Here is a 23,550-nt window from a genome sequence, read left to right as displayed (position 1 = left end):
TCTGGCATATCCTATTAATACATTTGGTTTTCTACATGGTTATCTGATCACTACATTTCCATATTGCAAACTTCCATAACTGTTCTACCCTAAAAGTCTCCTCCACCTGTTGACCGCCTGTTATGTCATTTTCTATAAAGTTATTTACCATATATATCACCATATAAGATGACTCGTGTATAGGACGACCCTGAATTTACACCTAAAATGTAGGTTTTGAGCTACATTTGCTGTATATGGCTACTCCAAGTTTGATACTTATTGCTGACCAGTGGAGTGATGTTGCTAGGCACATTTAATATACTACTTCACAATATTTTAAAAGCAAATTACCCATTAAAGGTTTACATTTTATTAGCATATTTTAAAATAAACCATCGTCAGCTCCATTAACAGGCCATTTAAAGCCTGTGCAGAGCCAACGTCAGTCAGACTGGGCAGATGGACCCCATGGGGGGGGTGGGGGGGGGAGACTGCTGTTAAGGTTCAGATTTTATATTTGGCATTTAAGATGACCCTGGTTTTGGGGTGACATTTTTAAAGTTCAAGGACAATCATGTACACCAACATATACTGTCATTGTTAACTACTGCTCTATTTTCATATTGCCTGACTTCAATGTAGATTTAATAACCTTCTTTATTTAATTCCAAGCCAGAACTACCTATAAAACCTGCCTTGGTTCATGACCATGCCATCATTCAGTTTTCCCTTTATTAAGCATGGAATTGAAATCCTTTCTTGTATGTACAAGCATACATACAACAATATATGTTGTACTCCTTTCTATTAAAGTCAGTTGAATTTCAGAATGGTGTATATAAGTCATATACTATGTGGGCTTTCGTAACCTGATCTGCCCTGCCTCTTTAATGTTTTGCTCTAGTACATTTCAATTATTGCATGTTTACTGCATAATGGAATAAAATATCATGTTGCATACATAAAATGTAACTTTACTGTAGAAATATTGCATGATATTCATAATCATTTTGCAATCACCCCCCACCCCTCCCCGAAGCATTTTTATGGGCAGCAAGTAGGCTGTAGATCCATGCTGTGCAAACGCTATTGTTGAAATGCATGAAGTCAGCACCAATTTCCAGTGAAGGAATGTAGAGGGAACCCAGCTGAGTTCTCTCTCAATAGGCATGTTCTTACTTACCTCTTTGTTGCTAGAGTTTGTTTAAAAAAAAGCCTGTTCTATTTTATGCCCAAATAGAAACGATATACAAGTACAACTTGTACTTGAGAGTCTTAGACATGCAAATGGATGGAAGAAATATAGAGGATTGCAGGGTAGGAAAGGTCTCAATTTTTAAAAAAAATGGATATGTGGGTTGGCACAACACCACAGGCTAAAGGACCTGTACTGTGCAGTAGTGTTATATGTTCTACGCTCTATGTTAACTACTTCATAGTGAAGGGAGCCCATAAACCTTGAGCTGGGTTTACTGGGCAAGTGTAAAATGACAGACCTCACAAGTACCATGGTGTTACAAATTTCACTGGTTTATTGATAAAATTAGAGATCCAGAGTGGGGAAAAAAAAGATAAAATTTGATTTCTTTTCCTCTGAACTTTTCCGACATTCCTTTTGGGACAGCAAGTCGGAAGCCTTTTCCCAAGCTTTAAGCAATGCTATCTTTGTTTTTTAATCCCTGGGTGGTCAAGAACAGGAATCTAGGGATGACTCTAAATTTTCTTTCTATTGAGCTGCCTTCTCACTGCTGAGGCCCTCTGAAGTGTGGTGTATGAAGTTAAAAATGGAAGAATCTCACCAATTGTACTGAATGTGTTCTCGCTTTGATAAATTAGTATGCCCATTCCAAAAGGAGGACATTGTTTGCATTTATTGTTTTTGCAATACCGTTTAAATCTCGTATAAAAAAATATATATATTTTTCTTTAAACACTGTATATAGCGTATTTTGGAATGGCCACCCTAGAACTTGTTGTTTTAAAAGCAATATTATTGATACAGATTTCTGCTACATTAATTTTGCCATTTAAATGTGATTTTTATTTTTCTCATAGTTAACCGCAGGATAGAATAATAAAATGGATCACATGCAAATATATATTTGGCGGTTAGGGTTAGGGTTAAGGGTTAGGGTTAAGGGTTAGGGTTAAGGGTTAGGGTTAAGGGTTAGGGTTAAGGGTTAGGGTTAAGGGTTAGGGTTAAGGGTTAGGGTTAAGGGTTAGGGTTAAGGGTTAGGGTTAAGGTTAAGGGTTAAGGGTTAGGGTTAAGGGTTAGGGTTAAGGGTTAGGGTTAAGGGTAAGGGTTAAGGGTTAAGGGTTAAGGGTTAAGGGTTAAGGGTTAAGGGTTAAGGGTTAGGGTTAAGGGTTAGGGTTAAGGGTTAGGGTTAAGGGTTAGGGTTAAGGGTTAGGGTTAAGGGTTAGGGTTAAGGGTTAGGGTTAAGGGTTAGGGTTAAGGGTTAGGGTTAAGGTTTAGGGTTAGGGTTAAGGGTTAGGGTTAAGGGTTAGGGTTAAGGGTTAGGGTTAAGGGTTAAGGGTTAGGGTTAAGGGTTAGGGTTAAGGGTTAGGGTTAAGGGTTAGGGTTAAGGGTTAAGGGTTAGGGTTAAGGGTTAGGGTTAAGGGTTAGGGTTAAGGGTTAGGGTTAAGGGTTAGGGTTAAGGGTTAGGGTTAAGGGTTAGGGTTAAGGGTTAGGGTTAAGGGTTAGGGTTAAGGGTTAGGGTTAAGGGTTAGGGTTAAGGGTTAGGGTTAAGGGTTAGGGTTAAGGGTTAGGGTTAAGGGTTAAGGGTTAGGGTTAAGGGTTAGGGTTAAGGGTTAGGGTTAAGGGTTAGGGTTAAGGGTTAAGGGTTAAGGCTTAAGGGTTAGGCTTAAGGGTTAGGCTTAAGGGTTAGGCTTAAGGGTTAGGCTTAAGGGTTAGGCTTAAGGGTTAGGCTTAAGGGTTAGGCTTAAGGGTTAGGGTCAAGGGTTAGGGTCAAGGGTTAGGGTCAAGGGTTAGGGTCAAGGGTTAGGGTCAAGGGTTAGGGTCAAGGGTTAGGGTCAAGGGTTAGGGTCAAGGGTTAGGGTCAAGGGTTAGGGTCAAGGGTTAGGGTCAAGGGTTAGGGTCAAGGGTTAGGGTCAAGGGTTAGGGTCAAGGGTTAGGGTCAAGGGTTAGGGTCAAGGGTTAGGGTCAAGGGTTAGGGTCAAGGGTTAGGGTCAAGGGTTAGGGTCGTTAGGGTCAAGGGTCAAGGGTCAAGGGTCAAGGGTCAAGGGTCAAGGGTCAAGGGTTGGGTTAGGCTTAAGGGTTAGGCTTAAGGGTTAGGCTTAAGGGTTAGGCTTAAGGGTTAGGCTTAAGGGTTAGGCTTAAGGGTTAGGCTTAAGGGTTAGGCTTAAGGGTTAGGGTTAAGGGTTAAGGGTTAAGGGTTAAGGGTTAAGGGTTAAGGGTTAAGGGTCAGGGTTAAGGGTCAGGGTTAAGGGTCAGGGTTAAGGGTCAGGGTTAAGGGTCAGGGTTAAGGGTCAGGGTTAAGGGTCAGGGTTAAGGGTCAGGGTTAAGGGTCAGGGTTAAGGGTCAGGGTTAAGGGTCAGGGTTAAGGGTCAGGGTTAAGGGTCAGGGTTAAGGGTCAGGGTTAAGGGTCAGGGTTAAGGGTCAGGGTTAAGGGTCAGGGTTAAGGGTCAGGGTTAAGGGTCAGGGTTAAGGGTCAGGGTTAAGGGTTAGGGTTAAGGGTTAGGGTTAAGGGTCAGGGTTAAGGGTCAGGGTTAGGGTCTGTTTCTTAATAATTGGAGATTGAGGTAATATTTTCATCAGGAAACTAACCATAAAACCAAGATATTGAGATAGTTTCAAAGAAAACCAGAAAGAGAAGTGTCATCCCACTGGCAGAATAATAATCGAACAGCTTGAACACGTACAGACCACCCTGTATCCACAAACAGAAACAACAGTCAGAAATATAAGGGGTAAAAAAACATACAAATTCAGTTAGAAATCATCGCCTTGGCTTATTATATGTAAAGCAGCCCAGAATGCAAAAGTCAGTGATGTGGTTGGACAGCAAATTTAACAATTGGTAAAGGCTGACCAAAATTAACACCGACTCGTTGACATAGATCATTGGAAACAGCACCGAAACCTACTAACACTGGAGAAACCCACCAATTAAACGTCATGCAAAGAAACCTGGATGCAGTAGCTGGAACATAACCATTCCAGGAATATGAATATACTTCTTTACACTTGCCCAGTAAACCCAGCATCAGCAATGGTAGTCCATTGATTCATCTTGCACAACTATAACTCACTTGCTTTCCCAATGAAATGGAATAGAGCAGCTAATCTCAAACTTTTTTTTGGCTATGGCCCCCTTAGTATTCTGCTCAAGGTTTATGGGCCCCCTTCACTGTGAAGTAATTAGTCACGTCTCCAGAATGGAGGACCATCGCCTTCCCAAGATCGTGTTATATGGCGAACTCTCCACTGGCCACCGTGACAGAGGAGCACCAAAGAAAAGGTACAAGGACTGCCTAAAGAAATCTCTTGGTGCCTGCCGCATTGACCACCGCCAGTGGGCTGATATCGCCTCAAACCGTGCATCTTGGCGCCTCACAGTTTGGCGGGCAGCAACCTCCTTTGAAGAAGACCGCAGAGCCCACCTCACTGACAAAAGGCAAAGGAGGAAAAACCCAACACCCAACCCCAACCAACCAATTTTCCCCTGCAGCCGCTGCAACCGTGTCTGCCTGTCCCACATCGGACTTGTCAGCCACAAACGAGCCTGCAGCTGACGTGGACTTTTACCCCCTCCATAAATCTTCGTCCGCGAAGCCAAGCCAAAGAAGAAGAAGAAGAAGATCATATAACACTACTGCACAGTGCAGGTCCTTTAGCCTGTGATGTTGTGTCAACCCACATATCCCTTTTTAAAAAAAAATTGAGACCTTTCCTACCCTGTAACCCTCTATATTTCTTCCATCCATTTGCATGTCTAAGACTCTTAAATGCCCCTTATGTTTCAGCCTCCACCAGCATCCCCTTCAAGGGATTCCAGGCACCCATAACTTTTTTTTAAAAACCTGATGTCTCCCCTAAACTTCCCTCCCTTCACTTTATACACATGTCCTTTGGTGTTTGCTATTCCTGTCCTGGGAAACAGGTGATGGCTGTCTACCCTATCTATGTCTCTCATAATCCTGTAGACCTCAATCTTGATTTTTTTAAGAAGATCCAACTCCTCCTATTCCTTAATCTCAACACTGTCAAGCACACAAGCTATTCTGACATCTGCTTGATCGAGGTCCTTTTCTCTTGTGAGTTTGAGTAAAACATGAAAGTCTGCAGACACTGTGGTTGAAGTAAAATCTCAATGCTGGTGAAACTCAGCAGGTCAAATGGTGCACTTTAGAGAGCAAATATAAAGATACATAACCAACAATGAAGGTCTCAAGCCTGAATCATTGGTTATGTGTCCTTATCTGTGCTCTCTAAAGTACACTGTTTGACCTGGTGAGATTTTCCAGCTTTGTGCTTTAAAGCAGTCATGTTTGGTTGGTTTCTTCTGTACTTCTCTCCTACCAACTACATTAAAAAAAATATTTTATGATTTCAGTCCATGGCCCCACTTAAATGTACAGTGGCCCCTGGGAGACCTTATGGCCTCCAGGGTGACCGTATTGTCCATGCTGAGAATTGCTGGTATAGAGCAAAATGATAGTAAAGTGTCAGAAGACTTGGTTAGTTTATAGATTTGAAATCCAATAAATTATAATTAGTAAATTGTTAATTCTTTAGGTTTTTAATATGCACATAGTACATATCTTTTTCCCCTTATAATGATCTTTGCCATTTGATATTGGTTCAAAAACAAATTAATTATTGAGTGACAAAGAATTATGACTGGCATATTTTGAGTGATTGTTCTACTTACCATGAGGAGATGTTCTAAGTGGGTAGTATAATATCATATTGAATTTACTGCGGGTTACTGCAGTCAATTAATTTTATTTCAACTGATTGTTTCTGGTTCTAAGTAAACTGCCTTAAGCACCTACAAATAGATCCTTGTCTACAGCTCAAATTTGGCAATAATTTATCATGTTGCCACAAAATTATAACCTCATTTTAAAAACAGGTTGATGCACCAAATGCAAAATACTTGAGCTGCAGAGAAACCCACAACTGCTTAAGTTATAATGTTTACACTTCCAGTGTAGAATTTGCGGAGCACAATATAAATGTGTCTGAGGATATTATCTCAAAGTACCTGAGTAACGTTACACAATCCAATGATGTATGAAATGCTGCATACCACTGCAATAAACAATTTTTTATGAGTTCGTAGGATCTGAGGATATTCATCCATTAGGGCAGTAACAAAACCTTCCACTGTGCAGAACTGAAAGAAAGAGTCAATAGATCACAACAATATGAAGAATATAAAAATGATATAAACACTGGAATCAGGAAAAATTATATCATTGTTTTGATTAGATTTCTGGATCAGGAATTTGTACAGTGATAAATACACAAGTCTAAAGGAAATAACAAAGAAATACTTTTGAATTTAAAAAAAATAGACATACAGCATGGTAACAGGCCATTTCGGCCCACGAGTCCATGCCGCTCAATGAACCTCCAACTGCTGGTACACTTTGAACGGTGAGAGGAAACTGGCACCCCCCAGGGAAACCCACCAGACATGGGGAGAATGTACAAACTCTTTACAGGCAGTGTGGAATTCGAACCCCGGTCCTGATCGCTGGTGCTGTAAAGGCATTGTGCCAACTGCTTTGCCAACCGTGCCACCAATTACTTATTCTTCAATTTGTGCACCACTGTTGGTTTCGGATAATTGATGAGAAACTTCAAGCTTATTTTGACTGGCAAAGGAGAGCTTCAATATACACAGCCATTTTTACCTGATGTTGATGGAAAAGTTTGAGATATGCAGACGACGAAACTACAGAAAATGGCAAAGTATATCTCTGATAGGATGTTTAAAATGGCTTAGCACAATGGTAATACAATCAACGTGATAAAGCTTGTCCTCAATATGAAAACAGAATCTGGTTTTCTCAAGTGTTTGTATGTACAGATACATTGGTATAGACAAAGTTAATTCTCCATTATCCAGAATTTAAGTCACTGGCAGCCTCAAGCAACTGGCATAAATAATTGCAGAAAATAAATAGGTTAAAAAAATACAAAAGTTTAAAATTGGCACCCCTAGTGGTTAGTTCACCAATCCAGAAAACACACAATCTCAAGCAATTTATTCACTTATCTGACAACTGCCAATCCCCAAAGGTAATAGATACTGGGGGTTTTACTAGAAATTATTCACATGTGGTTTTCCTTGCGATGTGGTGATGTTACTGAATTACTCTTGTGGGTGGAGATTGTTGGGCATCCCCCACTCAACTTGTGTTCTGTGGTGTTTTATTCAGGGACAATGATAGAAAAACTTGGTATGTATATTGGTCATTGAACATGATTACATATGATATTTGATTACTTTGTAGCACAACTTTCCCATCTTTGACACAAGTCCCAAGATGAGAATCTGAGACTATCGTGATGTGGGACTGGACCTACATTTATATCAGACCAGGTAAGGATTCCTGATTACCTGCAAAAGGATATTAAATGTTTTATGACCATCTATTACTCTAACGGATGCTAGATTTTATCCAAAATGTAGCTGGAATTTTAAAAGTTTATTCTAAATCTGCTGGTTGGCTGTGGTAAGAGGTGAACTCGCACCTTTGGATTAATATCCAGAAACTACAACAACCCCAATGACTTACATCAAGGTCATGCTCGTGCAAAATTTGACTATGAGCCAGACAGAAAGCTGTCAAGATATCAAGCTAAAAATTTGATCAAAGAGATTTTCAGGAGAGCGAACAGAGGGAGGTAAAAAGCTCAAAAGTTTTAGGGAATGTATCCTGGAGTTTAACGGCCAAATTGTTGGGCCTAGCCATCAATGGTGGAGTGAAAATACTCATGCAACAAGTCAGGCGAGAAGGAATATGGAGACGTGAAGCATCCCAATCTTGATCATTAGCTGAGGACTCCTGGTATTTAAAGCATGCACCTGAATATTAAGTAATGACTTGTTCAACTTTATGCGTTTCAGAATGAGAACTCACCATCCTGCTCTCACAAATGATTAAAAGTCGTAAGTTAATATTCCAGAGCAGAAAACAAAAGCATCATCAGAACAACAAAGTTTGAAAGTGAAATAACAAAAATAATTTTAATTCAGAATTCATTACTTTCTTTTCCCCCTTTGATGCCTGAATGTTACTGACATCGTGTCAGAAATGACTGTTACTAACTTTACGTAATGTCAGTACTAACCTGTGAATCCAGGCCAAGCATCAGTAGCATGGAGAAGAAGAGAATAGCCCACAGTGATGATGGGTGCAGCTGCGTCACAGCCTGTGGATAAGCTAGAAATGCTAGCCCAGGGCCTGTGCAAGGAATCACAAGGCCATTTAAACTGATGCTCCAGAACTACAGGTTGTAGATCGACTAATTAAAAAAACATATATTCCACAGAAAACATTGGTACGTTGAAGTAGAAATCCTGCCTGTCAGTCTAGATCCTAAGATGGGGTCAGGAAGATGAGGACAGAACACACCAGCAGTTCCATGCTGTGGCACAGCATGAGCCACTGGAGAAATTTTCAGAACACCTGTCTTCTTAAATAATAGGTGAAGTTCCATGCTTATCAAGGAGTTGGGTGTGTCTCTGGGCTATCTGATCTCTTTCCCCTTTACAATGATGGCAGTTTCATGAATGGATAATATGCTCGAGTAGGGATGAAATAATTTCTTCTTGGGGACTACATAGTGATTAATTTTACCCACTAAAGTTAGATGTCCACTCACTCATTACTGCCATACATGCAGCTTTTAGCTACTCATAATCATTCCTGTTTGATCAGAATATGTTTCTAATTATTTTTTCAACCCCTAATAGCATGGGCAGTTACCGTGTATGAAAGCCTTAACAGAGCTGATAAAATAAATAGTATTTGATCAAGTTATTGACATCAGTAATGAAGTCAGAAGTCCTTCCTATTATAGATTTTCAGTAATCTGGTTGACGAATGGAGCAAGGAAGCAATTTGGATGTAACTAGGCAGCATGGGCTGAAAGGGCCTGTTACTGTGCAGAATGTCTAAATTTTTTTTTAAAAATTAAAAACTCGGTAATACCCACTGGAAACCCAATATGAAAATCAAGCCACAAACCTAAATATCTCTTCAGTTATACAAATACAGTAAAATCCCTGGTATCTGGAATTCAAGCAAATGTCTGCCTCAAACAATCAGCAAAAAAAATTGAGGAAAATAAATTTTAAAAATTAAAACAAATAAGAATAAAATCATAGATGAAAATAGTGTAAAAATTTAAAAAAATTACATATAAACATTTGGTGAAGATGGGAACAAATATTCAGCCAGCGGAGTGCCTTGGTCATGCTTTGCTCATAGCAGCTGTTTGAATAAAGTTACTGATGCAATGGCATCACTCAGGATGAAGAACTAGTTGATGCTGCTCGCCGTTGGGGTGACTCTCTTAAAATGTCTTACTAAGAGTCACCTCAGTCAGGTTTTATCTGTAAACTTTGTGGGGGGAGGGAAGAGGAGGAGGGAGGAATTAATTATCTATAATCTTATTGTTCATCTTTCGTGGAGGAGGAACCTGTAGATGGTTAAATGCTTTCAAATAAAGTAAAATACTTTACCATTTTTATATTAATGCAAGTGAAGTTTGTTCAGTGTAGGTTCAGGTTGGTATTTTTGTCTCTTTTCTTTTAAATGGTTTATTCTCAATGCAGTTAGGCATTATAAGTCTCAAGTAACCAGGAAATACACTTATACAACATCTACCAATACCCATAGGTGCCGCATAGGATACCAGGGGTTTTTACTAGGATCTCTGTTCTTACCTGATGATGCAAGTTCACTTATTGGTTTATTTGTGACATGGGACATGAATCCAATTACAGAAAAGATGACTAATCCAGCAAATATGCTGGTACAGGAGTTTATACTGCACACTGTGAGGCAATCTCTGGAAGGTAAAGCAGACAAAAAGACTTAATTTCGGGAGTCTTGAATTAAATTAATCTTGCTTCAGGAGTGACTGATAAAGAGCTAATCTTGATGTATTTGTTAAGTTGGAAAATAATGTTAGATCCTCAAAAATCCTTTCTATTGTATTTCATTCTTATTGTCCCAATGCCTTTCAATCACTGATTTTTGTGTGTTCCAATGAGCATGCAGGCAACCTGTTCTCTGGCAATACCTTTGACTGCTTTCTAACCAAGCTGCCAAACAGAGCATTAAGCTCTCTCAAAAAAGGCTTATGAAAATATGGAGTGATAGAATCTGTAAAATATTTAGTACCTTTATAAATACTGTGACAATGGAAAAGAAATGCTGTACTAATATCCTCCCTAGAATTCTCTTATGCAATCACATTTTGGATCAATCCTCAGAGTTCTGGGAAGGTCAATTTTTTTTAAATTAGTGTAGAGCACATTAGCCTAAAAATTCTATTAAGTAGAGCAATGTTTTCATGTACTATATAATGGAATCTTGCAAATATTTCAAAAACATATTTTGTGTGTGTCTGTGTGTGTGTGTGTGTGTGTGTGTGTGTGTGTGTGTGTGTGTGTGTGTGTGTGTATGTGTGAGTGAGAGAGAAATGTTTTACTGTTGTGTCAAACTAGGGCAATCATATTCAATCTCTAATCCTACAACAGCATCCATACTTCTTAAGTATTTCAATTATTTCCTGAAAAAAATGGGAAAGGTTCTATACCAATTCTAGACCTTGTTCATCATTTTATTTCCTCTAACCAACAAGGATGTCATTGCCTTTCACTGTAATCTAGGTTAAATAATTTTCTGTAAAGCTTATATCAGTGGTTGTAAAATGTCTTGCAGCAATAATTGAAATTCCACACCACAAGGGAACACATTTAACCAAGTGTCACAATGGATTAATTATGCATTAACACGTTAGCTACCAGAAATTGAAAGCTTTCTTTCTGACTTCTGTTTGTATGGATAGGAAATATGTAACTACTATATCAAGCCATAGATCAGTAAAGCTCAGTTTCACAAAAGGTGGAATCTGCAAAGTATTCTCACTGGAATAGACTGCATTAACAACAAAGTGATTTACCTGTACACATTGTTGTGGAAATTATTATAACTTCCCAAAGCAATAAGTGATCCCAGACCCAGTCCATAGGAGAAAAAGATTTGTGTAGCTGCATCCAGCCAGACCTATTCAAAGAAAACACACATTCATCATGGGTAATTATCAATGGTTCATCAAAAGCAAGTACTTACAAAACAACATGCAGTATTTATTTTAGTTAGAAGTGAAAAGGAAAATAATAGACTTCAAAAAACATAGACAGGTGGTAATAGGCAGATAAGTGGCAGGTTAAATATAAATTTAACTTTAAAAATTTAGACATACAGCATGGTAACATGCCCTTTTGGCCCATAAGTCCCTACCATCCAAATGATCTGCAACCCACAATACGTTTTGAAGGGTGGGAGGAAACTGGAGCACCCGGAGAAAACACAAACAGACACGGGAAGAACGTTCAAACTCCTTACAGACAGCATGGGATTTGAACCCTGGTCCCGGTCTCTGGTGCTGTGACAGTGATGTGTTAACTGTTATGCCAGGCTGCAGGAACAGAGCAATCTAAGGCTAGATATGCCCAAATTGTTGGAAATGGTTGAAAAGTGATTTAAAAAAAAAGGAATCCTGAATCTCACAACAGAAGCATAGAATAACAATGCAAAAAAAAATCATGATCAAGTTAAGCAGGAACACACAAAAGTGCTGGAGAAACTCAGCAGGTCACACAGCATCTATAAGAAGTAAAGGGTAACCAATATTTTTGGTATGACCCCTTCTTCAAGATATCAGCAAAAACCAGGCAGGAACATGAATTAAAGGATTGGGGGAGGAGACAAGGGAGGAAGGGGCATGGTGGGAGGTGCACAAGCTAACAGGTAAGAGGACATGGTAGATATGGGTGGGAGGGCAGAAGAGAAAAAAAGCTAAGAAGTGATAGGTGGAGGGGTTGATCTGAATGGAAAGGGGTGAGGAGCTGAAGGAAAGGAGATAGAGAAATAGGAAGAAAGTCTTGCGCAAGGGAGCTTTAATGGAGGCTGTTATTATCAACTCATTGGAAATTGCCCACACAGAATATTAAGTGCTGTTCTTACAATTCCGGTTTGGCAGTGCATGAGGCTATGGTTAGATATATCAGTGTGTGAATCGGCTGTGAAATTAAAATGATTGGCCCACTAGGAAGTCTCTGTTATTGCAGCAAGCAGGGTGGAGATGCTCAATGAAATGATCCGATGTAGAGGAGACCGCAACAGGAGCACCGGACACAGTAGATGATGCCTACAGATTCACATGAAGTATTGCTTCACGTGGAAGAATTCTTTGGGGCCCTGCATGGTGGAGAGGGAGAAGTTGACAGATGTGAGGGAAATAGAGGAGATGTGGGTAAGAGTTGAGGTAATGACAGTTGTTGGGAAGCCATATTTTCTGAAGAAGGAGGGCATCTTGGATGATCTGGAATGGAAGATCCAGGTAGCTCTATTCATGAGGCATTAACTGCTGCAGCTCAGTGCTACTAATGTTACTAATTGTAATAGAGCAAGGAAATGCATTCACATGTGAAGGAAGAAATTCTTCCTATGATAAATCAATCCTGCTTTTTATAAACCAGGTCAGAACAATCTTCAGCATTGGAATATAAATGTTAAAAATCTATCCAAATAATTAAAAAAATTAAAATTTGATCTCATTCTGATAAAAAAATGGTGCTGTATTCCTGTCGTTGATATCCATTCCTGAGATCTGTTGTCAAACTCCATGTGGTACTGAAGAAGGGCGTCTGCCATAAACTCTCTACTCGTTTACCAGAATGCATAAAATCTAAACTCTCTATCCCTCACAACCCTCTTTGAGTCGATGTGCTTTCAATGTATTTCCTTTGAATCCGCTGTAGAAGATTGAATAGTTTCCTTCTGCATGAGTCTATAGAAAGGAAGAAGGTTGAAGGTTATTCACCAAGTCAATTTTTTGATTCAATAAACCTATCAAATAACTTCTTATGAAATATGCACTGACAAGACTCTGTGCAGTTTTGGAAGGTGTAAGTCCATACCTTCTGCTTCACTCAAGGCTATGAGCAGATATAGTGAGTTTGCATCATATTGTTCCGTTGAAAATTCATATTTTACTTACTTGAGAACTTGCGAGTTTGTTGAAATTGGGAGTTAAATAAAACAAAATCCCTTCCTTTGCTCCGGGGAGAGTCACTCCCCGGAAGAATAAAATCATCAACATGATGTAAGGGTAAGTGGCAGAAAAGTACACAACCTGGTGAAGGAAAATTAGAGAACAAACATAGAATTAGAATTTTGAATCCAAGACACGATAGAATATTCTTCAACAAAGCCTGTATCGTTATCATGAGGTGAGGCATCCAATCTCTAGGAATTAAAGATTCATCATCTGCATTACACTGTATTTGTTTTCCTTTAATCTCCTGGATATGGTTATGTGTAGTGCAGGACATAAATGAAGGCAACTAAAACATTTCTGCTTGGACAGGCAGGTAAAACACTTGTATTCCTTTTTTTTCTAAAACTAACAAAAATTTACTTAGATCAATTACGTTAAATGGGACCCATTTTGTTGACTTTTCTGAAGGTAAAATGAAATAGGAACGTATCGGTCCTACCTTTCCTGTCCACTCCACACCTTTCCAGATTGAGAAGTAAACTAGAATCCAAGAGAAGGCCAGTGTGCCAGCCAGAGGCCATCGCAAACTCCCTGGTTCATCTAGACCATTGGTAATTTGGTGCATATTTCGCCTGAATATACATGAAATATAGCATATGGTGCATGTTCATTTTCTCACAGCAACATGTACATCTCCCTGTTCTTTTATCCGTAAAGGCTTCATCCTCAGATGTGTCCTCGCATCTTTAAACTCAGATGTCACACATTACATAATTACAGTTAAACAACATATATTACTTCTAATATATTTAACTTCTAGCTATATATTTAGTTGCTGATAACATTGCCCACTCCAATTCATGACTCAGAATTAGCACCACTTACTCCCAAAATTCCATCACTGCACTGGTCATGTTGGTGGTATCTACCAGAGAGTAGTTAGAGAAGCATGTCTTTGTGTTCCAATCATTGTCACAGCTTTGCCAAGGAAGTACCTGAAGGAAAGATTTATTAACCCCCTTTAATCAATATTTTTAATTAATTAATTACATTGAGTAGAGCTGTTAGCAGACAACTGAATTCAAATCCGGCATTGCCTATAAGGAGTTTGTATGTTTTCCCCGAGTCTGCATGGGTTTCCTCCCACCCTTCAAAACTTACCAGGCTCAAAGGTTAATTGGGATATTTGGATGGTTAGGGCTTGTGGCCAGAAGGGCCTGTTACCGTGCTGTAAGTTTAAATTAAAATTAAAATTAGAGGGAGGAAAAAAATCCAAAGTCTTTCTTTTGCCACTCAGCAGTTCTTTAGGGTCAGCGATTCAATGCAAGTTCAATGCTCCCTTCAGTATTTGTGGGCAACTCCTAACATCACCCACAAGAAACAGATTCACCTCAACACAACATACAATGCATCCCCTCTGCCTTCTTCAGGAACTGTAGATTTTCTCTAGCTCCATGTCCAGCTTGAAGACTTATGAGAGACTAAACCTTCTTAAATGATGTAATAGCTAAATAACTCCAAAACTTGACTCCAGCAATCTCCTTGGCTGCACTTCATAATACAAAAGAATGAAATTATTCCACATTTGCTCAGCTGCCAGGAATTCTAGGTCTGGAATTTATTCGTAAACTTCCTTGCTTTTCTTATCCTTTTTAAGATGCTCCTTTAAAACTCCTTTGCCACAAACCCATCATCATTTTCCCTTTTATATTTCAGAGTTAAATTTTGCTGAGTAATCCTTTTATATTAAAGATACTAGATATACGCAAAAGTCAGTTGTTATGGGAATTTTTCATGCAGTCAAACATCACACTGAAGTTAACTCCAATGCACAAGAAGACCATTATTAATTGCTAAATTTTCTACTTTGCATGATGAACAAATTTTAAACTTTGACACGTTGAAGGTCAGCTTCTATTAAACTTTCTAAAACAATTCCTTTTTCTAGTCTACTTCTAGCTGTCCATAAAATAATTGACCATGAATTGATGTTCAGCCACAATATCTACTGCAGATATGGGTACAGGATAAAACTTCCTCCACATATCCCTCCAAATACAGTATAGCTCTTATCAAAAACTTTCCTCTACATGACATAATTAACTATTACTTGAATAGCAAGTGTTCAAATTGAGGCAATGCAGTGTTGGTGGGTCACTGTAAATTCTCATGAGTGTAGATGAATGGTAAAGTCAATGGAAATGCAAGTTTACAGGGAGGATTAGTCAGGAATAGGATTGCTTTGTGAATTGGCATTAGACTTGAAGAGCTAAATACTACTTCTATGTCAAATAGAACAATGGAAAGCAAAATAAAACTCCTTGCCAACTGCAAGATAATTTTAGACCTGCTAAAGTTGATTAAAGTGCATTTATAAAAATGATACACCTACCATTTCTTTAATGTTTCCACAGTCCTATTAGTGAGATCAGAAGAACTCCCCCAATGAACTTTCTGATATGATACCTGAGTACTGAAGCTCACCATTGTAAAAGAGCTGAAGAGGTAGTAGAGAGCCCATGCTATGATCACAATGTAGTAAACGTTAAGCCAAAATGACAAGATGACAGCAGCAATTCCAACTCCTGTCAAGAACGAGAGTACATTTTATTGTGGATAGACTTCCATCATCCATCACCAAGTATCTCAGTCAGCCTATTAAAAATTGCACACAAGTCCAAACTGTGAATACAAACCACATTCAATAAATAGGGATAAAGCAAATCATTGATATGGAGCCTGTAATCCAATGGTTCTCAACCTTTTCCTTACCATTCACATACCACTTTACATATTCTCTATGCCATGGGTGCTCTGTGATTAGTAAGGGATTGCTTAAGAAAAAGCTTGAAAAACCACTGTTTTAATCGTACCTCATTGACTCGTTATGTGCACTGTTTCATAACTGCAAAGGAAATGGGCCAGTGACAATTTTTCTCAGGCAAAATATTTCAGTAATAAGTGGGTCTAGAGCAGTGATTCTTGACCTTCCCTTCCCACTCACACAACCACCTTAAGTCATCCTTTACTAATCACAGAGCACCGATGGCATTGGGATGGCTTAAAGTGGTACACAAGAGGAAAGAAAAAGGTCGAGAAGCACTGGCGTAATTCATTAAGACGTTCTGGTCTTGAAACAATGATTAAATTCTGTTCAGTTTATGATTCTTTTTGTGCAGCAAACACATGGAACTTCTGTATTGGCAGTGCCATCTTACAACTGGATGCAAAATTATGCATCAGAAAGATAACAGTCCAGTCTATAAGCACAGTGGTAGCAGCGCCTTATTAAAGTTGTTTGAAAAACAAGAAATACACTATAAACTGCCTGAGAATTGTTTTTAATTGATTTCCGATTGCTTTACATTGCCATTGAAGGACTTTGTTGTGACCTCAAAGCTTTGGTACAAGCCATTTATTCCCAGACGTGGTTGGATTTGACAGTGAGAGGGTGAGGAAGGTAAATAGAGGTGATAAACTGCTGGAAGAGGGATGAAGGAGGAAGAGGAGTGCTTTCGGTCAGAGGCCACTCTGTCATCAAAAGTATTCTTGGCTCTGATATGCAACAAATGTCTGGATAGAAAGCATGCCCAAAACAAACACAATGTTGCTGTAAGAACTATAATAGAGCAGATGATTTCTTCCCTAAAACAAAAATGATTCTGCAGACTGAACCATTCTGGGGTACATAAAAGGCTTGAGGAAGATTTGTGATAGCGTGCGGCATGAGGCAGAATTTCATTTTTGTGAGGAAACAGCCCACGAAGTCTCATATTGAGCAGGAATGAGGGAACAGCAGGAAGAAGAAGTGGAAGAAGAAGGGAGGAGGCAACCTCCGCAGGCTAGGCAGTCTGCATACATCTCTCTAATTGTGAGAGCAATACGCAGGTGCAAATCAATGGTCACCAACAGTCCTCATGAACAACAAATGTACTTATTTTTAATGCTTTGGGATATGTGCTTGCTGGCAAATCCACCATCTATCACAAACTGGTTCTGGGAGTGAGTTGATTAGTGTAATTTAGCAGATGTGTTCCAACACCTTATCATTATAAGCTAGGACCTATTTAGAGAGCGATAAAGGAGACTCTGTGGCTCAGATCAACAACAACACCATCTACAAATTCATTGACCACGCCACAGTAGTGGGTTGTATAAAAAGGGGCGATGAATCAGCATACAAGAGGGAGATTGAAAACTTGGCTGAATGCTGCCCGAACAACAACCTCATGTTCACTGTCACCAATATTAAGGAGCTGACTGTTGACTTCAGGAAGAGTGTGTACGATCCAGTGATCATTGGGGAAAAGAGGTGGAGAAGGTGAGCAAATTTAAGTCCTTGAGAGTCACTACCTCGGAGGATCTTTTCTGGATCCACACGCTAATGGCATCATGAAGAAAGCACGTCAGTGCCTCCACTTCTTCAGGAGTTTGCAGTGGTTTGGTATGACAATGGAAACCTGATAAATTTCTATGGATGTGCAGTAGAAAATGTGATGTCCGGCTGTATCATGGTCTGGTGTAGGGATACCAATACCCCTGAGCATAAAGCCCTGCAAAAGGTAGTGGACACAGCCCAGAACATCACAGGCTAAACCCTCCCCACTATCAGAACATCTACAGGGAGAGGAGCAGCAATCATCAAGCATTCACATCACCCAGCACACGCTCTGTTCTCGCTGCTACTATCAGGACAGAGGTATAGGTGGCACAAGACTTGCACCACCAGGTTCAGGAACAGCTGTGACGCCGCCACCATCAGACATCAACAACACTCTCAGTCAGGGACTCATTTAAGGACTCTTACTTTTGTACTTCATGGATTTTTTTTTCCCTTTCTGTATTGTTTGTTTACATGTGGATGTTGAGTACGGTTCTATTTTTCACGACCAATAAGTGGTGATTCTGCCTCATCTGCAGGAAAAGAATCTCAGGGTTGTATGTGATGTCATGTATGTATCTGAAATCTACCCTATCTAGTCTTAGGAGGGGCTGATTAGGGTAATTTTGGAGACATGTCAGAATGCCTTATCATTATAAGATGAGACATGTTTAGACAGAGATGCGGGGTATTCAACCAACTTTAGATCTCAGAAGGCAATAAATTATATTTCAATCATTACACCCATCAGTCTCCCATTATTTCTCCATATGGAGGGATATGAATCAAGTACAAGCAGCAGAGATGTAGTTTGATTTGGACATGATATTCAGCACAGACACATGGGCTAAGGGGCTTGTTCCTGTGCTGTAATGTTTGAAGAAGGCAAAATCTTAATATTATTCAAATATTCTTTTTCTTTGGCTTGGCTTCGCAGACAAAGATTTATGGAGGGGGTAAATGTCCACGTCAGCTGCAGGCTCGTTTGTGGCTGACAAGTCCGATGCGGGACAGGCAGACACGGTTGCAGCGGTTGCAGGGGAAAATTGGTTGGTTGGGGTTGGGTGTTGGGATTTTCCTCTTTTGCCTTTTGTCAGTGAGGTGGGCTCTGCGGCCTTCTTCAAAGGAGGTTGCTGCCCGCCAAACTGTGAGGTGCCAAGATGCACGGTTTGAGGTGATATCAGCCCACTTACATTCAAATATTATTACATTACTATTATTCTGCTTTGCTTTCAGAACCATAAAATCTTTCAGCCAAACATTCCAGACATTTTAGAAGATGCACTTTAATTGATAAAATTTAAAAAAGGGCTCCAAAGTAAACATTAAAAAAATACAGACCTTTAAACATGGGAGCAAGCTTCCACACGCCAAGGCCTCCGACGGACATGAACTGACCTAGAGCTGTTTCCAGGAGGAACAAAGGGATCCCAGCAAATATCAGGGTCATAAAGTAAGGGATGAGGAAGGCTCCTGAAATACAAACACATGGGATATTTATTGCAAAAAAAGGGACCGGATTTTGAAAAAAAATTATGCATCCAAATAAATAATAAAATTAGTTTGATCTGTATGAATATATAATTTAAATGATTGAACCCAGCTTGCTTTCAATTTTGTCTGCTCATGGCATTGCTTCTCACACGTTTAGCAGGCACTAATTACAAGCATCACATGACGCAGGAAATCAAAGAAGAGGGAAACTTGCTGGGGAGCAGGATCCGAGTTTTGGCAGTGGGTGGGGTGTGAGATCCTGGACCTGGCAATGAATGAATTGACATCTAAACTTTCAAGGACATATTTAATCTCCCTATCAATCATTGCATGGAATATAGGAGTTGGGAGGTGATGTTGAGATTGTATAAGGTGATGTTGAGATTGTATAAGACGTTGGTGCGGCCTAATTTGGAGTTCTGTGTGCAGTTCTGGTCGCCTAATTATAGGAAGGATATAAACAGAGTGGAGAGAGTGCAGAGAAGGTTTACCAGAATGTTACCTGGGTTTAAGCATCTAGAGTACAGGGAGAGATTGAACAGATTAGGTCTTTATTCTTTGGAGCGTAGAAGGTTGAGAGGGGATTTGATAGAAGTATTTAAGATTATGAAAGGGATAGACAGAGTGGATGTGGATAGACTATTTCCGTTAAGAGGAGGAAAGATTAAAACAAGAGGACATGAGTTAAGAATTGAGGGGCAGAGGTTTAGAGGTAACATGAGGGGGAACTTCTTTACTCAGAGAGTGGTAGCCGTGTGGAATGAGCTTCCGGGAGAAATAGTGGCGGCGGAGTCAATTGTATTATTTAAGAAAAGGTTGGACAGGTATATGGATGAGAAGAAGATGGAGGGTTATGGGCATTGTGCGGGGAGGTGGGACTAGAAAGGGGTGTTTGGTTCAGTGCGGACTAGAAGGGCCTAATGGCCTGTTTCTGTGCTGTAATTGTTATGTTATGTTATGTTATCTTCAGAGGAATACACCAGCAATACTTTGTGACCTGCTGAATTTGGCCAGCATGTTGGCATATTGCATCTGACTCCAGCTTAACGCTGATTGATGACTTGGCTGTGTTTGTTACATGGGGTGAGATTAATTTCAATTTTATTGAAATTAAAAATAAATACTTACAGGACTTCACAGGGTAAAAACAGAGTTGCTGCGCGTGGCCTGAGGTCAGACTCAAAATGAGAGGTCAGTGTTTGAAGAATGGGGTTAGAAGACCAGATAACAGAGAATCTTTGGAATGTTCTACCCAAAATAAGTTATGGAAACTCAGCCACAAGGTGAAATTCAAGATTTTGTTAGATCTTAAAGGAAAATGACACTAAGGTCAGCCATGTTCTTAGAGAATGGCAGATCATCCTGGGGGGATGAATTGCCGACTCCTATGCCGACTTATTTTATTTTACAATAAATATTGCAGAAACAGCAGTTGTACTCAATTACTGACACAAAATTTAATGACATATAAGTTACAGTAATTGTTAATATTGAAAACATAAATTCATCCAACATTTCAAATGAATTCAGCAGTGGGTCTGCAAACAAGGCAAGAGCTCAATTTATGATCAGCACAGATGCAGTTATCAGGCTCTGGGGCCTACTTGATACCATCAATTTTAAGGACATTTTATCTACATTCAACTTAATGTGTGATTGTTTAACAACTATTTACCTGCAAATAACAGCCTTAAATGTAGCAATTTGAGTGTCAGAGGAAGGGAGGGCATTGAGTTCCAGAGTCGGATATAGTGGGAACAGGTGTCTCTGAATCAGTATTGAGAGAAGGGAATATTAATTCCTCCACAAAAAGATTTCCTTGCCACCATCTCTAGGACCTCCATGCACTCTATTGCCGTCCCTGGAGCCCTGTACTTCCCACGGCTGAGGAGTGATAATTCTGCCCCGCCCACAGGAAAAAGAACCTCAGGGCTCTATGTGATTGTACTCTAATTTTTAAAAAACTGAAATCTGAATCTACCACACCCAAATAGATTTATAATGAGAGCGCTAATGTGCCCTGAGGTGGGAGATGAAGGAATACCAGCTTGAGTCAGAGAAGAGAGGTAGCTTGGGCACAGCAGTTTCTGCTGAGGCAATTAAAATATGTGAGGATTGGAAAAGAGTGATGAGTGGTATTATCAGCAGAGTGAGAAGAGCAGTGATATGGACAAGAAGATAACACTAACTTTGATCCAGGTGAGTACCAACGTGATCAGAGAAAGAAAAAGGAGTGCCCACAGTAATGCACAGTGTAGACCAGGCACCTGTCTTTACTGGTGGGATGGAGGTGTACAGGGTTAGTATCTTCAAGTGCCTGGATGTTCATGGATGTCTCCTGAAGCTAGCACATCAAATCAACCATGAAGAATGCTCACCCACACCTCTACTTTCTAAGGAGTCTGCGAAGATTCAGCATGTAACCAAATATGCTATTGAACTTTCACAGGTGTACTTTGGAAAGTATACTGACTGGCTGCATTATGGCTGGGTTTGGAAACTTGAGTGTTACCCTTTTCCTTTTCTACATTGACACATAATATGATAATGAGAAATGGGTTGAGTATATGGGCTAATTAGAAAGTTTTTGGTTATAATAGTTTTTCTCTTGCTAGTCCCATTATAGATAACCATCTTTTTCAGCTGTCTGTATTAGACACAGGTTTTAAGGAATGGTATAGATTAGATATCAAAAGTTATAAAGATCTATTTATTTGAAATAACTTTGCCTCTTTTGAACAATTATCAGCTAAATTTAATCTTCCTAATAGACCTTTTTTTTTTGATATTTACAAGTAAGGCATTTTGTTCAGTCCAATCTTTGTAATTTTCCTCAATCTCAAATATTCTCTATTTATTTTTTAATTTACAGTTCATTCGCAGTGAATTAACATCATGTATTTATAACTACTTATTGGATTTAAGATCACCTCAATGGCTGGGATTAAGAATGATTGGGAACATGATTTGAATATAACATTTTCAGATGAAGATTGGCACTCTCCTCTCAGCTGGATTAATGATCCCTCATTTTGAGCAAGGCATTGTTTCTTACAATTTAATATAGAATACATATGTCCAAACTCAATTATCTAATTTTTATGCAAATGTTGATCCACAATGTGAGAAGTGTAAAATTTTTGAAGCTTCATTGATTCATATGTTTTGGGATTGCCCCAATTTAGGAAGATTTTAGAAATCATTTTCCAAACTTTATCAATGATTTTTAAGATCAAAATAGAACCATGCCCTTTAATTGCCTTGTTTGGTATTTCTCATGAATCAGAGATATACCTCTGTCCACATCCCATGAGAATCATGTTGATAGCCAGATGAACAATTTCAATGAAATGGAAAGATAACTCTTCACCTACTCATACACAGTGGTTACATAATGTAATGTCCTATTTAGGTTTGGAGAAAATTAGATACAATATTATAGATAGAAAGTTACAATTTGAAAAGATGTTGGCTCATTCATAGAATATTATCATGATTGGAAGGTTTTAGAAATTTGGAAGGTCTGGTGATTCTTTATCTCATGTCTGAAGGTGGCTATTTGATCCATATCTTTACATCTTTTTTTCTAAGGTAACCTTGATTAGAGGGAGAGGTTCGATTAGATATAGTTCTTGGTTTTTTTTGGTTCATTTTTAGATTAACTTATTAAATTAGACAGAATTTTTCCTTTGTTTAGGCCAAGGGATTGGTTTCTATCCACAATTATTTTGTTAAATAAACAAAATGGATAGGTTTTTCCATTCACATTTATATTAATTTGTGATATGTGGATGATATGACCTGTTATTTGTTATATTAGTAAACTTTATATGTTGGATTTATATGTGAAATTCAATTGAAATATTTTAAAAAGATAGAAACAAGTGCTCTGGAATGCAGAAAGCTATAAAAAGTGGCAAAATTAGCCAAGTCTACCACAGGCTCTGACACCACCCTCCCCCATTCATTGAAGATATCTATGTGAGGTGCTGTCTCAAGAAGGCAGCCAATAAAGATTCCCATCACCCTGGTTATTGTCTCTTCCTGCTGCTGCCTTCAAGCAGAAGGCACAGAAATGTGAAGTTCAGCGGCTCTAGGTTCACTCCCCCTGCCAATAATACCCTAATTCTGACCATAATCTATTTCAGGAACAAAAAGCTTTCTGCACGATCGAAACATCACTTTTTTGTATCAACTGCAACTCTGAATATGTATTTATCTATCCTTTTACATCCTTTATCTCATTTTATTATTTCATGGCACTTTGAGGTAGTTTAATTTACACAATTGTTGTAGAATTTTGGTACTTGTATATGACAATAAACTCTAATGTCCTGTCATAGAGGCAGAGAGAATACAGTGTGAGCAGTGGGATGAGAAGGAAGTAAAAATAAACAAGGGATAGTATGAAGTGAGGCAA

The 23,550-nt window shown here is 39.1% G+C and overlaps 1 protein-coding gene across 1 annotated transcript in view; it reads right to left on the bottom strand.

Moving 5' to 3' along the window:
• LOC138746021 (sodium- and chloride-dependent GABA transporter 1-like) overlaps positions 1-23,550 on the bottom strand; it is a 29,620-nt gene that overhangs the window by 5,369 nt on the left and 701 nt on the right. Inside the window, exons 2-11 of the mRNA XM_069903704.1 lie at positions 18,978-19,109; positions 15,740-15,840; positions 14,141-14,250; positions 13,755-13,887; positions 13,256-13,390; positions 11,153-11,256; positions 9,909-10,033; positions 8,309-8,421; positions 6,210-6,341; positions 3,767-3,869 (exon numbers count right to left, since the gene is read on the bottom strand). Of these exons, the coding sequence (XP_069759805.1) occupies positions 3,767-3,869; positions 6,210-6,341; positions 8,309-8,421; positions 9,909-10,033; positions 11,153-11,256; positions 13,256-13,390; positions 13,755-13,887; positions 14,141-14,250; positions 15,740-15,840; positions 18,978-19,109 (1,188 nt within the window). The remainder of the gene's footprint in view (positions 1-3,766; positions 3,870-6,209; positions 6,342-8,308; positions 8,422-9,908; positions 10,034-11,152; positions 11,257-13,255; positions 13,391-13,754; positions 13,888-14,140; positions 14,251-15,739; positions 15,841-18,977; positions 19,110-23,550) is intronic.

Source organism: Narcine bancroftii, chromosome 11, assembly GCF_036971445.1.
Source record: "Narcine bancroftii isolate sNarBan1 chromosome 11, sNarBan1.hap1, whole genome shotgun sequence".
Classification (NCBI taxonomy): Eukaryota; Metazoa; Chordata; class Chondrichthyes; order Torpediniformes; family Narcinidae; genus Narcine; species Narcine bancroftii.
The sequence above is the reverse complement of the archived record's forward strand: the minus strand, read 5'-3'. Positions and strand labels throughout refer to the sequence as shown.